The sequence below is a fragment of the Bos taurus genome, chromosome 1 (assembly GCF_002263795.3).
Source record: "Bos taurus isolate L1 Dominette 01449 registration number 42190680 breed Hereford chromosome 1, ARS-UCD2.0, whole genome shotgun sequence".
NCBI classification, from domain to species: Eukaryota; Metazoa; Chordata; class Mammalia; order Artiodactyla; family Bovidae; genus Bos; species Bos taurus.
In genome coordinates this window covers 66,149,815-66,170,899 of record NC_037328.1, presented here as the reverse complement: position 1 = coordinate 66,170,899, position 21,085 = coordinate 66,149,815, and the positions used below count along the sequence as shown (strand labels likewise).

Here is a 21,085-nt window from a genome sequence, read left to right as displayed (position 1 = left end):
CTGTTCCATAGTCCAGAGACACTCCTTCAACCTTCTCTAAAGGATAAAATTCTAGTTGTCTGTCAGAGTAACAAAAAGTGTGAAATTGGGAGTGTTTTTAGGGATGTTGTTTTCTTAAGCATCTTTCATCTGATCCTGCTTATCTCAGCTATCACCTCCTCGCTACTCCCATCACCATCTTTTCCAAAAAGTACCTAGTGCTCTTAATTCCTAAGCCTTTTGAAGAGTCTGCCAAGTAAGTTCTGTTGGTTCTTGACTTTCCCTACTGCCATCTTAAGACTTGCCATTCCCAGATCTGTTAAGTCAGTTACCATTTATACATCTACTTTTTAGCTTCCAAAATTATTTTCATTGCTACTGACTCCTCTCTTGTTGTTCTTGTTCATGTGTTTTATGCTTATAAAATATCTTTATTGTAGCTTTAGTGATATTTCCAGATGGGTGAAAGAGATACGTGTTTAGGGGCCCCCTCTTTGCCCTGACATCCTCACATTATTTCTTACTGCCAAGCTTTTAATGAACACTGGGGGTAAAGAGTTAGAAGATATATCTGCAATGTAATAGATAGGCAGGTTTGTTAATTAAAGGCAAGTTCATCATCATCAACACCGCCACTGATTTTTATATGTTAATTTTCTTGTCAAATTCTCATAATCTTTATAAGAGGTACTGTAATTATCTTCATTTTATAGGTGAAGGAAATTAAGGCTTAAAGAGTATGTGAAACATGCCCACTATGTGGGCAGGATAGCTGACTCCAAATTCTAACTGTTCTTAAGCACTGGGCCTGGGCATCACTGCCTTCTTTATAATCAACATCATCTATGGTAGAATTAAGGTTGATATTCATGAACCAGTGTTTAGAAGCCTAGCCAGGGCACATGGTTAAATAGAAAGCCAGTCTATCTTTATACTTTTTATCTTAGGGAGTTACCACCCCCAAGCAGCTGTAAGTCCATTGTCTATCCCATCTCCAGAGTTTTAAATCTAGAATCAGCTTAGGACCTCAGGGCCAGGGGACTGGGAAGTTGCAGTAGTTGCTGGGCTTTGCTGCCTTCATGGCCACTCCATGGGGAGATTCCCACCAGCCTGGCTGCGTGTATTTCACTACATTAGGGATTCATGCTGCAATTATGTCAGTGGATTGTTAGGTATTAGTAGTCTATTGTGATGTTGACTGACTTAACAGGGAGCTAGCTATGTTCATGAAATGTGATAAATCACCCTTTCACTTTCCTTTTGGTTAAAGCTGAAGGAGTTGAAGAATCTGCAGCAGCAATATTTACAGATTAACCAAGAAATTACTGAGTTACGTCCACTGAAGGCTCAACTTCAGGAATATCAAGATAAGACAAAAACATTTCAGATTATGCAAGAAGAGCTAAAACAGGAAAACCTCTCCTGGCAGCATGAGCTGCATCAGCTCAGGTATAGTAATCTCTGCTTTTTAACCCTTTCTGTTGTTGTTCGTTGTTGTTCAGTTGGGAAGTCATATCTGACTCTTTGTGACCCCGTGGACTGTAGCATGCCAGGCTTCTCTGTCCACTATCTCCCAGACTTTGCTCAAACTCATGTCCATTGAGTTGGTAATGCCATCTAACTATCTCATCTTTCGCTGCCCTCTTCTCCTGCCCTTAGTCTTTCCCAGCATTAGGATCTTTTCCAATGAGTTGGCTCTTCACATCAGGTGGCCAAATTACTGGAGCTTCAGCTTCAGCATCAGGCCTTCCAATGAATACTCAGGACTGGTTTCCTTTAGGATTGACTGGTTTGATCTCCTTGCCGTCCAAGGGACTCTCAGGAGTCTTCTCCAGCACCACGATTTAAAAGCATCATTCTTTGGCACTCAGCTTTCTTTATGGTCCAACTCTCACAGGACTACTGGAAAAGCCATAGCTTTGACGATATAGACCTTTGTTGACAAAGTGATATCTCTGCTTTTGAATACACTTTCTAGGTTACCTGTCATAGCTTTCCTTCTAAGGAGCAAGCGTCTTTTAATTTCATTGCTGCAGTCACCATCTACAATGATTTTGGAGCCCAAGAAAAGAAAATCTGTCACTGTTTCCACTTCTCCCCCTTCTGTTTGCCATGAAGTGATAGGACCGATGCCATGATCTTAGTTTTTTGAATGTTGAGCTTTAAGCCAGCTTTTTTGCTCTCCTCTTTCATCCTTATCTAGAGACTCCTTAGTTCCTCTTCACTTTCTGCCAGTAGAGTGGTATCATCAGCATATCTGAGATTGCTGATATTTTCCCCAGCAATCTTGATTCCAGCTTGTGATTCATCCTACAGCCTAGCATTTTAAATGATGTACTCTGCATATAAGTTAAATAAACAGGGTGACAATATATAGCCTTGTGATAGTCCTTTCCCAATTTTGAACTAGTCTCTTGTTCCATGTCCAGTTCTGTTGCTTCTTGACCTGCATACAGGTTTTTTAAGAGACAGGTAAGGTGGTCTAGTATTCCCATCTTCTTAAGAATTTTCCACAGTTTGCTGTGATCCTTTTAGTTTTTTCTTTTATTATTATGAAATAATTATAGATTTGTAGAGAGTTACAAAAAAAATAGTACAAAGAGCTTTCATGTACTCTTCATCCAGTTTCCTCCAGTGGTAATATCTTATATCACTATAGTTTGATTTCAAAACCAGGAAATAGTCTTTGGTACGATTCAAAGACCTTATGCAGATTTGACCAATTAGACTTTCACTCAAGTATGTGTATAGTTCTGTGCAGCTTTATGATATGTGTGGAGTCATGTAGCCGCCACTGCAACAAGATGCACAACTGGCCCGTCATCACGGATACGTCCCTTGTGCTACTAGTTTATAGTCGCTCTTCCTCTCCCTCCATCTCCATGTCCGTAACTTCTGGCAACCACTCATCTGTTTCTCCATCTTTATAATTTTGTCTCATTCTGAGAATTTTTTAGTATGTAACCTTTTGAAATTAGCTTTACTTATGTATAATGCCCTTGACATCTGTAACATCTTTGCATGTATCGATACTTCATTCTTTTTATTGATGAACAGTATTTCATGGTATGAATGTACTGCTTCAACCATTCATCCATTGAAGGTCATGTGTTGTTTCTAATTTTTAGCTACTGTAAATAAAGCTGCTGTAAACACTTGTGTATAGACTTTCATGTTGACAGTAAGTTTTAATTTCTCTGAGATAACTGCCCAGGAGTGCAAATTCTAGGTCATATAATAAATATGTTTCATTTTTAAAGAAGCTACAAACTATATTCCAGAATGACTGTATTATTTTACAACAACATATGAGTGATCCAGTTTCAATATCAAATGCTGCATCTTCATCAGGATTTGATATTGTAGCTGTATTTTAGTTTTTAATAGGTATGTAATGCTGTTCCATTGTGGTTTGAATTTGCATAAGGGCTACTAATGTTGAACATTTTTTATGTGCTTATCTGACATCTATATATCCTTTTTGATGAAATATTTGTGTTTTTTCTGTTTTCTAATTGTGTCATTAATTTTTACTGTTGAGTTTTGAGAGCCTTTTTGTTTGTTTTTTACTCCAGATACAAGTGTTTTGTCAGATATGTGACTTGCAAATATTTTCTTCCAGTCTGCAGTTCATTTTTTTCTTCTTTCCATTGAGACGGTCTTTTTAATTTTGATGAAACCAGTTTATTGCTTATCTTTCAGATGCAATAATTGTTATTGCAATTATTATTATTGCAATATTATTGTAATTGTTATTGTTAATATTATTGTTATTGTTCTATCTTCAGGTTCACTGATATTTTTTTCCTTCATCGCTTTTTGAGTCCATTGAGTTAGCTTTTTATTTTGGATATTTTGATATTTTTTCATTCTAAAATTTCCGTTTAGGTCTTCTTTATATCTTCTGTTTCTTTGTTGAGGCTTTCTCTGTTTTCATTTATTTCCAGTGTGTTAGTTATTACTTTTTGAAGCATTTATATGATGGCCACTTTAAAATCCTTCTTTAATTCTGTATATATGTTTCCAACATCTGTGTCATCTTGGGTCTTGTAATCTGTTAATTTTGTTTTCTCAATCAAATTGTGATTTCCCTGTTTTTTAGTATGATGAGTGATTTTAAGTTGTTCCTGAACATTTTGGAGTCTTGTAAGTTTTAATGATCAATCTTCTTTAAATCTTTAGTAGGCTTCCACTAACACCATGCTGAGAGGGAAAGGGAGACACTACCAATTTACTGCTGGAGGAGTGGGAGAAATGTGGGCTTTCCCAGGTGGAGTGGTGGTAAACAATCCACCTGCTAATGTAGGAGATGCAAGAGACTCGGGTTTAATTTCCAGGTCAGGAAGTACCCTGGAGCAGGAAATGGCTACCCACTCTAGTATTCTTGCCTGGAAAATCCCAGGGAAAGAGGAACCTGGTGTGCTACAGTCCATGGGGTCAGAAAGAGTCAGACACGACTGAGCATACATGTGCATAGTGGGAGGAATAAGGAAAAATGCATCTACTCCATCTTGTCTTGCCCTTTTCTTTTAAAGATGAATAACAATGCTATATGTTCTATTAGAGGAAAAAAAGATATGATAGGAACTGATATTTTTGATGGTTCATTTAATTCAGTGTCTCAGATTTGATCCAAAAAGTAAAGGTAAAGAGTAAGTGCTTAACAGTATATAGACAGGTCCTGTTCTTGCAGCCTCCTTGTTGGGACTTTGTTACTGTTCGGTAAGACGGTGCAATGCACCTTAGTAAAACCAAACCTTTCAAGATTTGGTACTGAAAGGAGAATCTGTATGTTGGAAAGTGCTGCTGACCAAGCACCACCTGCTTTGCCTTACCTGCTGCTACAGGGCCAGCACAGGCAAGAGAATACAGAGAATATGAGGTGGAGTGTAGAGTCTGATCCAGCTTACACAGGGGCTACCCTGATGACAGTATAATAAAAGTATCAGTATATCAGTATAATAAAAATAATTATTGTAACATCCCTAGGAGAGCTCTTTAGCATTTTTAAAATTAATTACTAATTAGGCTGCATCAGGTTCTTTGCCTTTTAGCATATGGGATCTTAGTTCCCCAGCCAAGGATCAAACCTGTTTCCCGTGCATCGCAAGGTGGATTCTTAACCACTGCACCATGAGGGATGTCCTCCTAAGAGAGCTCTTAATGTGTAAATATGAGAGATTTGTTCCTTCACAGATCCTAGATGCTTTACTAACATGATATGTCAAAATAAACCTTAAGCAAAGTTTATGGAACAAAACACTTTTTCGAATTGGGTCATTTAAGTTTTATGGAGTGACATTACATCCAAAAAATTTTCAATTCAACATATTTACAGACTTTCTCATAAGTGAAAAAACTGAATTTTTCCTGTTTCTTCATTCTGTAATTGAACCTCCAGAAGGAAGGTGAATTACTCCATTTCAACCTCATGCCTTTTTTCCGGCAGGGAATAGCTGCCCCAACTTATTCCCTATAATCTCAGTTCATCATCAAGAAACCATCTTCCTTCAGATGCACATTAAGGCCGAACACTGAATTTAGGGCCCTCTGAAGGTGATTGGGAGCACAAGGGAGCATCACCTTGATGTCACCCATATAGTATCCAAATTAAGCACAAGCTGGAATCAAGATTGCTGGCTCCAAAATCCCTGCAGATGGTGATTGCAGCCATGAAATTAAAAGACGCTTACTCCTTAGAAGGAAAATTATGGCCAACCTAGATAGCATATTAAAAAGCAGAGATATTACTTTGCCAACAAAGGTCCATCTAGTCAAGGCTATGGTTTTCCTGTGGTCATGTATGGATGTGAGAGTTGGACTGTGAAGAAAGCTGAGCACCAAAGAATTGATGCTTTTGAACTGTGGTGTTGGAGAAGACTCTTGCGAGTCCCTTGGACTGCAAGGAGGTCCAACCAGTCCATCCTGAAGGAGATCAGTCCTGGGTATTCATTGGAAGGAGTGATGTTAAAGCTGAAACTCCAGTACTTTGGCCACCTCGTGTGACGAGTTGACTCCTTGGAAAAGACTCTGATGCTGGGAGGGATTGGGGGCAGGAGGAGAAGGGGACAACAGAGGATGAGATGGCTGGATGGCATCACCAACTCGATGAACATGAGTTTGAATGAACTCCGGGAGTTGGTGATGGACAGGGAGGCCTGGCGTGCTGCAATTCATGGGGTCACAAAGAGTCGGACACAACTGAGCAACTGAACTGAACTGAACTGAAAAGGAATCAGTGAACTAAAATGGACTGGAATGGGTGAATTTAACTCAGATGACCATTTTATCTATTACTGTGGGCAGGAATCCCTTAGAAGAAATGGAGTAGCCATCATAGTCGACAAAAGAGTCCAAAATGCAATACTTGGATGCAATCTCAAAAACGACAGAATGTTCTCTGTTCGTTTCCAAGGCAAACCATTCAATATCACAGTAATCCAAGTCTATGCCCCAACCAGTAACACTGAAGAAGCTGAACGGTTCTACGAAACCTACAAGACCTTTTAGCAGTAACACCCAAAAAAGATGCCCTTTTCATTATAGGGGACTGGAATGCAAAAATAGGAAGTCAAGAAACACCTGGAGTAACAGGCAAATTTGGCCTTGGAGTACAGAATGAAGCAGGGCAAAGGCTAATAGAGTTTTGCCAAGAGAACACACTGGTCATAGCAAACACGCTCTTCCAACAACACAAGAGAAGACTCTACACATTGACATTACCAGATGGCCAACACCGAAATCAGATTGATTAATTCTTTGTAGCCAAAGATGGAGAGCTCTGTACAGTCAGCAAAAACAAGACCGGGAGGTGACTGTGGCTCAGATCATGAACTCATTGCCAAATTCAGGCTTAAATTGAAGAAAGTGGGGAAAACCACTAAACCATTCAGGTATGACCTAAATCAAATCCCTTATGATTATACAGTGGAAGTGAGAAATAGATTTAAGGGACTAGATCTGATAGAGTGCCTGATGAACTCTGGACAGGGGTTCGTGACATTGTACAGGAGATAGGGATCAAGACCATCCCCAGGAAAAAGAAATGCAAAAAAGTAAAATGGCTGTCTGAGGAGGCCTAACAAATAGTTGTGAAAAGAAGAAAAGCGGAAAGCAAAGGAGAAAAGGAAAGATAAACCCATTGGAATGCAGAGTTCCAAAGAATAGCAAGGAGAGATAAGAAAGACTTTCTCAGCAATCAGTGCAAAGAAATAGAGGAAAACAATAGTTGGGAAGGACTAGAGATCTCTACAAGAAAATTAGAGATACCAAGGGAACATTTCATGCAAAGATGGGCTCAATAAAGGAGAGAAGTGGTATGGACCTGACAGAAGCAGAAGATATAAGAAGAGGTGGCAAGAAAACACAGAACTGTACAAAAAAGATCTTCACAACCCAGTTAATCATAATGGTGTAATCACTCAACTAGAGCCAGACATCCTGGAATGTGAAGTTAAGTGAGCCTTAGGAAGCATTACTACAAACAAAACTAGTGGAGGTGATGGAATTCCAGTTGAGCTCTTTCAAATCCTGAAAGATGATGCCGTGAAAGTGCTGCACTCAGTATGCCAGCAAATTTGGAAAACTCAGCAATGGCCACAGGACTGGAAAAGGTCAGTTTTCATTCCAATCCCAAAGAAAAGCAATGCCAAAGAATGCTCAAACTACTGCACAGTTGCACTCATCTCACATGCTAGTAAAGTAATGCTCAAAATTCTCCAAGCCAGGCTTCAGCAAGACGTGAACCATGAACTTCCAGATGTTCAAGCTGGTTTTAGAAAAGGCAGAGGAACCAGAGATGAAATTGCCAACATCTGCTGGATCATGGAAAAAGCAAGACAGTTCCAGAAAACATCTATTTCTGCTTTATTGACTATGCCAAAGCCTTTGACTGTGGATCACAATAAACTGTGGAAAATTCTGAAAGAGGTGGGAATACCAGACCACCTGACCTGCCTCTTGAGAAACCTATATGCATGCAGGTCAGGAAGCAACAGTTAGAACTGGACATGGAACAGACTGGTTCCAAATAGGAAAAGGAGTACATCAAGGCTGTATATTGTCACCCTGCTTATTTAACTTATATGCAGAGTACATCATGAGAAATGCTGGGCTGGAAGAAGCATAAGCTGGAATCAAGATTGCCAGGAGAAATATCAATAACCTCAGATATGCAGATGACACCACCGTTATGGCAGAAAGTGAAGAGGAGCTAAAGAGCCTCTTGATGAAAGTGAAAGAGGAGAGTGAAAAAGTTGGCTTAAAGCTCAACATTCAGAAAACTAAGATCATGGCATCTGGTCCCATCACTTCATAGGAAATAGACGGGGAAACAGTGGAAACAGTGACTTTTATTTTTGGGGGCTCCAAAATCACTACAGATGATGATTGCAGCCATGAAATTAGATGCTTACTCCTTGGAAGGAAAATTATGACCAACCTAGACAGCATATTAAAAAGCAGAGACATTACTTTGCTGACAAAGGTCCGTCTAGTCAAGGCTATTATTTTTTCCAGTAGTCATGTATGGATGTGAGAGTTGGACTATAATGAAAGCTGAGTGCTGAAGAATTGATGCTTTTGAACTGTGGTGTTGGAGAAGACTCTTGAGAGTCCCTTGGACTGCAAGGAGATCCAACCAGTCCATCCTAAAGAAGATCAGTCCTGGGTGTTCATTGGAACGTCTGATGTTGAAGCTGAAACTCCAGTACTTTGGCCACCTGATGGGAAGAGCTGACTCATTTGAAAAAACCCTGATGCTGGAAAAGATTGAGGGCAGGAGGAGAAGGGGATGACAAAGGATGAGGTGGCTGGATGGCATCACCAGCTCAATGGACATGAGTTTGGGTGGGCTCCTGGAGTTGGTGTTGGATAGGGAGGCCTGGCGTGCTGCTGCTCATGGGGTGCAAAGAGTTACACGACTGAGCGACTGAACTGAGCTGAACTAAAAGAATATTGTGTCAAGTTGCTATTATAAACGAAAGAAGAGGTGCACAGTTTTAAAGGCTTGTTTTTTGAAGCCACTTGTTCCTCTTGAAACTTCATGACAGAGATTCTGAAAGAAGACTTTCCTAATAAAGTTGACCCTTAGGGAAGAGAAAAAGAGGGAGAAAAAAATGATTTCTTGTCTATTGATTTTTTGTTTTCCTTAATTTTCTCCTTTTCCACCATTCTTTTAGCCTTTCTCTCTTTACCTTCCACATTTAAGCAGTTTTGAAGGAAAGAAAAATTATATATCAAGTGGCTGTGAGTAAATTATAAGAAGGAAAGGAAGACATTTTACTTCACCTTTAGAAGGAAGAAGACATGAAGACACAGATTTGATTCACTGGCTTTAGGACCAGTTTCTTTGCTGAATATCTTTTTAAAATAGGATCCCTGTCTTGCTCTTGAAATACTTTCAAGAAATGAGCTTTCCAAATATGAAAAAGCTGGAACATCTCATTCAGGTTTCTATGGCGCTGGGGTTGGCTCATCAGAAGAGTATGGATTTATGCAATAACCTTTCTCTTCTACTTCAACTACAGGTTTGCTTATTCTGCTCTGGTTCCTGTGCTCTCTTACTTAAGGGGTAATGAGGTATAGCCCTTTTATGGCTGTTCTCTTAAGTAATCAGGCTTGTTCCTTAGCTCCTATTCTCCATTGAGGGTCTCTCCAGATTGTAACTACTTGTCCAAATTTCAAAAAAAAAAAAAGCATATTTGAAGCTTTGTAAAAGATCTGTGATCTTTTTTGTGCATTCTCACTCTTAAACTCCTCCTTTCTTATTCTCTTTCATTTTTCACAGACAAATATCAGAGAAAGTGTATTAGAGGATTTTCTGTGCCTTTTCCATATAGTGGCCTTGTAATAAAAATTTATTTTAGTTTCTAAGTTTTATTGTTCTGCCTTTTTGGAAAAAAAAATCTGACTGTAATGCAGGTCACCTTTTGACACAGCAGGATTCTTTCATAATAGGTTTATGTCCTTTAGAAAAGAAAGGACCATTTTACCTTGCTTCTAGAGAAAAAGACAGAAAAGTCTGATGTAGTTCAAACACAGCCTTGTATTATTGGGAAAAATAGAGACTAGTCAAAGTAAAGAGATGCTGCAGAAATTTGATTACAGCCCCTTTTTTTTTCAGGCATAGTGTAGCGAGAAGTAGAACTAAAGAATTTGGCACAGAGGCAGTTTTGCTAGTTCTTCAGAAAATTAGCTGGAATCAAATAGAAGCTTCCCTCTTGGTCAAATGCAGGGCATAAATAAATAGCAGCAGTTTATATTTAAATCCTTCCCTCCAGAAACCCTGCCCCCCTCACAGGAAGTCATCAGATGGTTTGCCTAATAGAGGCAGATGGACATGTAGCTTCAGAAAGCTGATGCTTCCTGGGTAGTGGTTACCTCTGAGCAGCAATCAGCGTTGGAATTGCTCACCTGTGTTTGGTACGTGACATATGGTATCTCATTAAATCATCACAATAATTCTAAGGAGTAGATCATTTATTCCCATTTCATCAATGAGGCTTAGAGAGATTAAGTAACTTTTACTCAGGGTCTCATGCCTAGTGTAGAACAGAGCCAGCATTTGAACTCAGCTCCTTCAGACTCTACAGTGGCACCCTCATAACCCTGATGTTGTTCTAAAGAATTACAGTGGTTTGCCATTCAGACACAACTGAAGTGACTTAGCATCAGCAGCCATTGCTTACAGAGTAAGTTTTATTCAGTATGGTGTTCAGTGCCCCACAGGATCTGACTTCTTTCCTCTTCACCTTCATTCCCTGCTCTATCCACTCACCACACTATGTGCTACAACAATTCCAAAAATCACTGTGTATATTCATTCATTCTTGTACTTTTGTTCTATTCTCCACCTGGAATGCTTTTCCCATTATGGAAACCTGACTCATTGTTCAGGGTTCAGATCAAATACCTGTTTTCTGTGAAATCTTCCCCAGTCCTGCCAGTTACAGTTCTCTTTTAAGTTCCTCTTCATCATCTTGCTGCACAATTCTATTTATAACATAAATTTCGCTCTGGTTATGTATTTTCAACTATATCTCTACATCCCATTACATGTTTCGAATACGTAGTTATTCATCTTTGTCTCACAAGTATATTTTTGCCTATGCCTATTTCATATTTTCTCTAGGATAGAGAAGAATTCCTGGGAAATGCAAGAGAGGAGAATGAAGGAGCAGTACTTTATGGCTATCGCAGATAAAGATCAGCAGCTCAGCCATCTGCAGAACCTTGTGAGGGAATTGAGATCTTCTTCCTCACAGACTGAGACCCACAAAGTGCAGTACCAAAGACAGGTGAGTAATTCCAATGCTGATTGCTGGTTGGAGGAAACGTTTAGTTTCCTGGAAGCCAAGTGCTCATCTGCCTCTATTAGGCAAGCCATCTGATGACTTCCTGTGAGGTGGGCAGGGTTTCTGGAGGGAAGGATTTAAGTATGCACAATGTTAGGAGAGAGTTTTATCAGTGTTTATATCCTGGCAGGCATCCCCAGAGACATCAGTTTCCCTCAATGGATCACAAAACCTAGTTTATGAGACAGAGCATCTTAGGACTCAGCTCAATGACAGCTTAAAAGAAATTCACCAAAAGGAGTTAAGAATTCAGCAACTGAACAGCAAGGTATGTGTTCCCTGCTAGCCTGAAGTTCAATTTCTTGTTTCCATGACTAGAAGCAAGAAGGTAAGTAGAAGCTGTTTAAGCTTAGGCTCTAGCTCTATTAGAAAACAAAAGTTTTACCTTTCTCAGAGCCTGGATCCCTCACCCTAAAGCACCAGACACAGGGCCATTTCTTTTTCCTCGCCTTTGCAGAGCCCTTGGGAGTGATTTGGAGAAGCCCATTCAATAAGAATGATAAAAGCCAACTCCTTTAGGAAGACATCCTACCCAACATCATCTTCCCATAACTTCTCACAAATCCTCCAGCAAGCTCCCCGGTATTTCTCACTAGTATGTGGCAGGGAAGAGTCTCAGGAAGGAGGCTTGCATATGTGATTAGACAGAGCGATAGAGGTGAGGGGTCTGCTTTTCATTCTACTCCATTTGTAAGCTTCCTCACTGTGTATCTAATGTTGTGGAATTAAAGAAGCCAATTTGCTTTTTCCTGAACCCCAGGCTGGCCACTCTAGACACTCTAGGAAGCATGCTGGAGTAGATGGACCTCTTTCTATGGGAAGAGCTGCTTTGCCATCTGGTCCCTAGAGCAAAGGGCAAGGCAGGAAAAAAGAAAATTATTCTCAGTGCCTTCTCATATCTGTCTTGTCCCCTCATCCATTCTTTGGCTTCTCTTCCTTCATCACCTGCTTCCCTCCCCTCACCATCTTATGAATCTTTATACTCCTGTTGTGTCTGACTAGTCAGATTATTCTCTGGCAGCACCTCACCCAGTTCTGCCTTCTTCAGAGGAACCCAGCTAGGTAGTTTATGTTCGTGCCAGGAGGAATTTGAGTGATCATTTAGACTCTGGGATCCAAAAATTAGCTTTCAGGAGGGCTATCAATATAAATGTCCAAAAATTATATACAAAATGATGTGTTTGTGTGTGTAAGTTTCTCATCACAAAAACTCAGGCATTCACCAAGGGATCTGTGATCCAAAAATGGTAAAGATAAATAGGCTGTACACAGATGAGGAAATTAAGGCCCAGAGATATTAAGTACTTTGCCCCAAATGTTAGCAGCAGGTCAGTCTGGGATAAAGATGGTAATGTACATGGAAAACACAGTGCCTGGATTGTGTAGAAAGAAAGAAGAAAGAAAGTGAAGTAGCTCAGTTGTGTCTGACTCTTTGCAACCCCATGGACTGTAGCCTACCACACTCCTCTGTCCATGGAATTTTCTAGGCAAGAATACTGGAGGGGGTTGCCATTTCCTTCTCCAGGGGATCTTCCTGACCCAGGGATCAAACCCGGGTCTCCCGCATTGTAGTCAGATGCTTTACCGTCTGAGTCACCAGGGAAGCCCCTGGTTTGTGTAGAAGGCACTCATTAAATGTTGTTAAATTCAACTAACATTGAAGTATCAGAGACTGATAACACTGTTAACTCTGGCAGAGTTAAAAAAAATTTGCATTTAAAATTTGCGTTTTTTAAAGTAGGTTAGTTGGTCACAGTGAATTGGTAAAATTACAGACCCTTTGTTGGGGGTGTTTTCTGGGAGTTTTCAGGGGGTGCTATGGTGGGGAGACTCCATAGCAGATCCTACCCAGTTCCTCTTTCAGCCTACTCAGTTGTTTCCAAAAAGTTCTGCCCTTCATAGCTCTTAACACCTCCTCTTTCTACAAAGTAGATCCCATCTCAACCTTGTTATATTTGCTTTCCTGAAGATTAGACTGTGAGTTACTCTGGGCATTTGTCTTTCTAGGATGGTACTTGAAACTGCAGTGAATAGCCAGAAACATTTTTCATGTAAATATTTTAGTGGGGTAAAACACCAAAAAGGCACACAAATCACGAATACAGTCTGGTATATTTTCACGAAGTGAGGACACCTGTACAAGCAGCACCTAGATCAAGAATGAGAACATCTCCATCCCTAGGGTTGATCATTCACTTATTCATCATTCAGCAAACAAATAACTATTATCTACCTTCTGTGAGCCTAGCCATATGCTGGGTATTGAGGATACACAGTGATCCCTCATGGAGTTCATAGTTTGGGGATATTAAAGCTTCCACTAACTGGGTCCCAGCTAACTAGGAGCACCGCTTCTTGGGCTCTAGTATGGGTAGTAGCAGATGGGCTGTCAGCATAGAATGTCTCCTTTCCAAGCCGCCACCCTAATTCTTTCCATGGATGCTCAGACTTTGTTTATATCTCTACCTGATCGTGGGCCTTCCCAGGTGGTTCAGTGGTAAAGAGTCTTCCTGCCAGTGCAGGATGCAGGAAATGCAGATTCGATCCCTGGATCAGGAAGATCCCCTGGAGGAGGAAATGGCAACCTGCTCCAGTATTCTTGCCTGAAAAATCCCACGGACAGGGAGCCTGGTGGACTACAGAGTTGTAAAGAGTCAGACATGACTGAGCATGCACACTGCCTGCTCCTGGTGAAACAGTCCTGTGGGCTAGTGCTTATCGTCTCTCCTATTTCAGTTCTCTCAACTGCTGGAAGAGAAAAATACCCTTTCTATTCAGCTCTGTGACACCAGTCAGAGTCTCCGTGAGAACCAGCAGCACTACAGTGACCTTTTCAATCACTGTGCAGTCCTGGAGAAGCAGGTTCAAGAGCTGCAAGCTGTGAGTGAGAAGGTGAGGGGCTGGGGAAAGTGTTGGGAAATTGAGCACGGATTATAAAGCATAAAGCAAAGCATCGAAAAGGCTGATGTCTTCAGGCTGAAGATTAAATAGGTGTGATAAAAACAGTGAGGAGAGGAGTGAAGGAATAAGGTCCAAGAAAAGCTGAAGAGTGAATGGATTAGAAGGAAAAAGATCATCAGTGAGGTTCAGTTCAGTTCAGTCGCTCAGTTGTGTCCGACTCTTTGTGACCCCATGAACTGCAGCACACCAGGCTTCCCTGTTCCTCACCAACTCCTGGAGCTTACTCGAACTCATGTCCATTGAGTGAGGTGGTGGGAGAGAAATAAAAAAGTGAGTGGTAAACAGTGATGACTGAGGCTTTTGGAAGGCTTTTTGCTTCAGGTAATAGGAAAGCGGTAGGAAGATTTGGACCTGAGAAACAAAGTTGGCAGTGTTGTTGACACCAGTGGAGAGGAGAGGTTGTTGAAGTCGATGAAGACTGGGAATGAGTGGAGGGGAATAGGACATGGCAGGAAGAGGAGAGGGGAGGGGAGGAGTGGCTGAATCAGGCAGGGACCAGAGTGGCTTCTGGAAAGTAGATGAGTCTCCAGTAGAAGAAAGTGGGATTCAGTGACAAGCCTTGAAACTTTTGAGAGGAAAGATTCAAGAATGAGAATCTGGAGGAAAATCTAATGATGAGTTTTATGTAGGAGATTATTAGAGCAGAAGATTCTTACTTCTAAATCTGAACTTGAAGAGAGTGATAACACAGGTATTCCTCTCCAAGATTTCTCTTTTTTCTCCAGTGCCTAAGCAAGTTCTCATTCTGCCTTAAGCAAGTTCTCATTTTGCCTAAGCACAGTTTCTTGAGTGGTTTCATCACTGAATTACTAAACTTATTCTTCCAGGGGCCACTAAATATAGATGTTGCTCCAGGAGCTCCCCAGGAAAAGAATGGTGGTCACAGGAAAGGAGATGCTGAAGAACTGAGCGAGCCACAGCTAAGGTGGGGGAGCAGCTCTCAACCCTGGAGTGTGTGCTGTGTAGGCAGCATTTGGGTGGTCATCTAGTTAGAATGGAAGTCCATTGTATGGATTTAATGTGTCGTCTTTTCTTACTGGCCTCACAGGATTAATGTGAGGATTATAAAGTAACAATTATAATAACAAATTGTGTGTGAGTAGTGTATGAAACAGACCCTCCCTACTCACACATATTTTACTAAGATTATGATATTCAGATGAGAGATATTCAGAAGTCCTTAAAATCTCTTACGGCATTTCCCGCAGCTTTATTTAATCCTTAGACAGGCGTTCTTTTAAAATACTCATTGTGTTTGTACAGCCTTCTATAAATGTCCATGCTTTATAACCTTGGGAAGACTTCGAATCCCTGTATCAGCAACTCTGTCCTGCATCTAGTGATGCTGTTGTTTTCCTTTTGTCCTGAAGCTTTTCTGAGGCCCAGAAGCAGCTCTGCAACACTAAACAGGAGATGAACGAATTGAGAAAACTGTTGGAAGAAGAACGAGACCAAAGAGCGGCTGCTGAAGCTGCCCTCTCCATGGCCGAGGAGCAGATCAGGCGGTAAAGGACTGAAGGACACAGCCTTTCTTCATTTCTGACCCTTTCTGATTGTGTGTGTGTGCTTAGTCACTCAGTCATGTCCGATTCTTTGTGACCCTGTGGACTGTAGCCCACCGGGCTTCTCTGTCCATGGGGATTCTCCAGGCAAGAATACTAGAGTGGATTGCCATGCCTTCCTCCAGGGAATCTTCCCAACCCAGGGATCAAACCCAGTTCTCCCACATTGCAGGTGGATTATTTACTGTCTGAACCACCAGGGAAGCCCAAGAATACTGGAGTGGGTAGCCTATCCCTTCTTTAGGGGATCTTCCCAACCCAAGGGTCGAACTAGGGTCTCCTGCATTGCAGGTGGATTCTTTCAGCTGAGCTACCAGAGAAGCCCTTTTTGATTGTACTTGTGTGCATTTCATGGCCAGACTTGGGAATAAAAAGGATCTAGTTCTCATCCTGAGATGGGTGCTGTAGGAAGAGTGGGATCAAGGCAAGCCATGGTAATCCAAGCTCAGCCCATCCACAATTCCCTCTTTGGCCCTGATGCAGAATGGAAACCGAGGCAGCTAATCGAGCGCTGCCTCCCCAGACCTGGCACTGCTGTTGTCCTGTTAGCACCCGACACACTCCACAATGCCAATGGAGCTCAGTGGGCTTACCGTTTAAAAGCAGCTCACCAATGCTTACAAACCTCTCAGCCTTACTCAGCCTGGCCTACAGACCGTGACAGACTGACCTGCATGGTGCCAGACCATGCTGTCTGCATCAAGGCTGCCCCTAGAAAGCTTATCTTATGGAGGAACAGACACAGAAGGGGTCCTCTGCAGCCAATCGGGCTCTCATGAGGAGAACAGGCAGGGTGGAGCTAGGCTGGGCACATTAAGTTTCTCTTTCCAGGCTCACAAATCAGATTAAAGTGTTCCTTCACTCCTGAGAAAAGTGTGGGCCCTGTAAAGACAGTGCAGGAGTTTTAGGCTAATCAACATCCCTTCATGTGGAGGAAACATCAGGAGTAGAGTTCCAGCCTCCCCACACAATTAAGTGCATCCCTCTAGGCAAATGCTTGATCAAGTGTGTGCTGTGTTACTTGCAGCCCCTTGATACAATTCTCATGGGTTTCTGTTTTTGTGTTTTTTTGAAGGATAATTGCTTTACAGAATTTTGCTGTTTTCTGTCAAACCTCGACATGAATCAGCCATGGGTATACATATATCCCCTCCCTTTGAAACTCCCTCCCATTTCCTCCCCATCACACCCCTCTAGGTTGATAGAGAGCCCCTATTTGAGTTTCCTGAGCCATACAGCAAATTCCAGTTGGCTATCTATTTTATATATGGCAATCTGAGTTTCCATGTCCCTCTTTCCACACATCTCACCCTCTCCTGCCCTCTCCCCATGTCCATAAGTCTATTCTCTATGTCTGTTTCTCCACTGTTGCCCTGTAAATAAATTCTTCAGTACCATTTTTCTAGATTCCATATATATGTGTTAGAATATGGTATTTATCTTTCTCTTTCTGACTCACTTCACTCTGTATAATAGGTTCTGGGTATCTACCTCATAAGAACTAACTCAAATGCGTTCCTCTTTATGGCTGAGTCATATTCCATTGTGTATATGTACCACAACTTCTTGATCCATTCATCTGTCAATGGACATCTAGGTTGCTTCCATGTTCTAGCTATTGTAAATAGTGCTGCAGTGTACAATGGGATACATGTTTCTCTATTAATTTTGGTTTCCTTGGGGTATATGCCTAGGAGTGGGATTGCTGGGTCCTATGGTGATTTTATACCTAATTTTTTAAGGGATCTCCATACAGTCTTCCATAGTGGCTGTATCAATTTACATTCCCCACCAACAGTGCAGGAGCATTCCCTTTTCTCCACACCCTCTCCAGCATTTATTGGTTGTAGACTTTTTGATGAGGGCCATTCTGACCAGTGTGAGATGATATTTCATTGTAGTTTTGATTTGAATTTCTCTAATAATGAGTGATGTTGAGCATCTTTTCATGTGTTTATTTCCCATCTGTATGTCTTCTTTGGAGTCTGTTTATGTCTTTTCCCCACTTTTTGATTAGGTTGTTTGTTTTTCTGATATTGAGTTGTATGAGCTGCTTATATATTTTGGAAATTAATCCTTTGTCAGATGTTTCATTTGCTATTATTTTCTCCCATTCTGAGGGTCAATTCTTGTTTTTAAGAGAAACCATTGAGTGGATAAAAACAGCTTCTTCATTAAATGGAGAAGTTCAAGTATTAAATAAATAAGCAAGTTAAGCAAAAAATGAAACAGAAAGCAATAGAGGCTGTAGTTCAGATTAATTGTAAAAACCCCACAAAAATCTTTCTTGAATTGTTTTGCCTATTAGATTTTAATAAACAGGGAAAAAAATTAAAAGAGTTCCTCTGAGCCAGGTGTGGCGTAGCAGGAAAAAAAGAGCATGGGGTTTAGAGACACAGCTGGGTTTTGAATTCTGGCTTTACATCTTACTGGATGTACCATTGTGGACAAGTACTTTTTCCCTCTTTAAGTCTTACTTTGAAGATAATAACACCAACATTAAACCTGAGGATTAAATGTATGTAAAGCACCTGATCCAGCATCTGATACACAGTAGGCAGTCAGTTCTTGGTAATTATTACCATCTCTGCTGCTGCTACTGAAAGAAACCTGTCTACACTTTCACTCCTTGCATGGGGACGGAGCCATGGGAGCTGCAAGTCCCTTACACTGCATCCCATGGCAAGATGTCCAGGGTGATTTCACCTGATCAGCCTCTCATGCCATGAACCAATGCCTTTTTTTTTTTTTCCCTCAATTCAGGTTGGAGCATGGTGAATGGGACTCTCCCCGGTCTCCTATCATTGGCTCCTGCGGCTCCCAGGAGCAGGCGCTGTTAATAGATCTTACGAGCAGCAGTTGTCGGAGGGTAAGAAGGGAGAAGGCTGAAGAGAGGGCACTGTGCTATCAGACGGGCTGCCTGTGTTGAGGGCAAGGGGTCAAGGAGAAGGAACATGGGCCTGAGACTGGAAGGGTGTGGAAGGCTGAAGGAAACTATTGGGATGTACCACGCTGCTGGCCCCAAGGAGCTTTCCTTTCAGGATGCCTCTTCTCTGCAGTGGTTGGAGAAGGAAACAGGGCAGATCTCTCTAGGGTGAAACTCTCTGACTTCCACATTTTCTTTTCAGACCCGGAGTGGTGCTGGATGGAAGCGGGTCCTGCGTTCGCTCTGTCACTCCCGGACGAGGGTGCCCCTGCTGGCAGCTGTCTACTTTCTGATGGTTCATGTCCTACTCGTTCTATGTCTCACAGGCCATCTCTAAACCTAGTTCTCACCTTCTGGACCACTCCCCCCAGAACTTGGAATTCCCTCACCTCTAACATCAAAACCATCAATTCCAGTGGAACAGTCTTCCCACTTACAGGTCCTCTTCTCCAATTCTCCACAGAAAGTGCCTGTAAAAACAGAGGTGGATGTGAGCACAGGTTAGAGCTGCAGGGGCCAGTGATTCTGCTTTCTCCTACTGCCCAGGGCCTGACACTTCTGCAATGGTTATTGAGCCCAATGTTTGTTCAGGTTTTGCAGGGCTCTGATATTTTATGGTCCTGTGAAAGATGCTGAGGAATGTCTTTCAGCCAGGAGGATGGTTCCAATAAACCTAATAATCGGAAGTCCAGTATCATTCTGATTGATACTTTCTTTCCCTCGTGTATCTTATATTTTCTCCCATTTCAGAGAGGACGTGGACCTGCCATAAACATGACAGGGGGAATGTTCCAGGGAATATTACCTCACAGGAGTATCTAATTAGGTCTCTGGCAAAATAGAGTCAGAGTGGAAGGACTCCCCAGGGGTGTTATTTGTTGGATCACAGAGGAGGACAGCATCTCCTTCCCTGTCTGTTCGGACATACTTGGAGTGAGACTTATGGTCCTGGACTGTATGGTGAGGATCCCACTGCTTGTCCCTTGATCATCACATGTGTACTGAGGTATGAAGTGGCCTGTGCCTTTCCTTTCACTGAAAGGCAAGAGGAGCTGGCTATGGATGGTGGAATTCAACACTTATCATTCCTGTGTTATCTGGATAAGCCTCCAATGTGGGCTCTACACTGGTAACCCCTAAGACAGTACACTAGGAACCAGCCCTAGGTGAGGCACTGAATCCTAGCCAGGGAGTTCAGACTGGTGTGACAACCACCCCTAGCCTCCTGAAGTCCAAAGCTGCTTTGCAGTTGGTGACACTCAACTCCAGCTTCTCTGCATGTCATCTACCCTCTGTGGTAACAGGGAGCTGAATAAAATAGAGGGAGACTATAGAGAAGACAAAATATTTAAATCCAAGCCTGAGAATGACAGCCAGGTTTGAATTCCGTTTGTGCCTATTCCCCAGCCCCAATCCTTACCGATTGGCTATTTTCTCCTTTTGCACATGTCCCCTGCCTGCTCTCACTACCCAAAGAGGAGAGAGAACTGGTGGACACACTGATCTGCTCTAATCCTTTGTTCTGTGATGACCAAATCACGGTCACAGCAACCCAGGAACTTTCCTGAACAACTGTAAAATAATAAAATTATTTTCAGAATGAAATACTGTGGTGGTGTGTGAATGTATGTATACACAGGAGGTTACATATATGTGTTTGCTTGCTGAGGGGAGGAAGGGACATAGAAGAAGTAGGGATGGGGTAGCCAGGAGTTAATATAAAGGTAGAGAGCTGTGCATATCCAGGCTTCCTTCTCACTGGCCAGCATCTGGCTGCGTGCATCTTTCTAGGCTTAACTATATCTCAGGTGGTAAAATGGAGTGAGGAGATGCCATCCTAATACTGAACCAAACAAAGCTGAGCCTTTGGGCATGAGATTCATGTAGGTTTTTGCCTGAGCCTGGAAGAACTATCTGGTGCATATTGAAAATACTTGATCCCTAGGGATCCCTCTGGGTAGGAGTAGAGTAGGGAAGGTAAGTCTCATAGGGGAAAAGCAGAATGGGCAGTATTATTTATATCAAGTCCAGAAGCTCCAATACTTTGGCCACCTGATGCGAAGAGCTGACTCATTGGAAAAGACCCCGATGCTGGGAAAGATTGAGGGCAAAAGGAGAAGGGGGCGACAGAAGATGAGATGGTTGGATGAAATCACTGACTCAATGGACATGAGTTTGCGCAAACTCTGGGAGAGAGTGAAACCTGGCCCACTGTAGCCCACAGGGTCACAAAGAACAACTGAACAAAACATCAGGTCAGTGCTTGAGAAAAACTAACTCACTTTCTCGAGGTACAATAAGTA

At 41.9% G+C, this 21,085-nt stretch overlaps 1 protein-coding gene across 8 annotated transcripts in view; it reads left to right on the top strand.

The window, feature by feature from the left end:
• The window catches only part of GOLGB1 (golgin B1), a 76,120-nt gene extending 55,733 nt beyond the window's left edge, over nucleotides 1-20,387 (top strand). For 5 of the 8 annotated variants that reach the window (XM_024994656.2, XM_005201431.5, XM_005201429.5 and 2 more), the window contains 8 exons: nucleotides 1,250-1,428; nucleotides 11,111-11,276; nucleotides 11,464-11,601; nucleotides 14,070-14,225; nucleotides 15,122-15,219; nucleotides 15,665-15,799; nucleotides 18,620-18,725; nucleotides 18,985-20,387. In XM_024994656.2, the coding sequence (XP_024850424.1) occupies nucleotides 1,250-1,428; nucleotides 11,111-11,276; nucleotides 11,464-11,601; nucleotides 14,070-14,225; nucleotides 15,122-15,219; nucleotides 15,665-15,799; nucleotides 18,620-18,725; nucleotides 18,985-19,119 (1,113 nt within the window). In that variant the 3' untranslated portion in view covers nucleotides 19,120-20,387. The remainder of the gene's footprint in view (nucleotides 1-1,249; nucleotides 1,429-11,110; nucleotides 11,277-11,463; nucleotides 11,602-14,069; nucleotides 14,226-15,121; nucleotides 15,220-15,664; nucleotides 15,800-18,619; nucleotides 18,726-18,984) is intronic. The other 3 variants (XM_059887930.1, XM_059887928.1, XM_005201432.5) reach the window with 2 other exon arrangements.
• The last annotated feature ends 698 nt before the right edge of the window (nucleotides 20,388-21,085 follow it).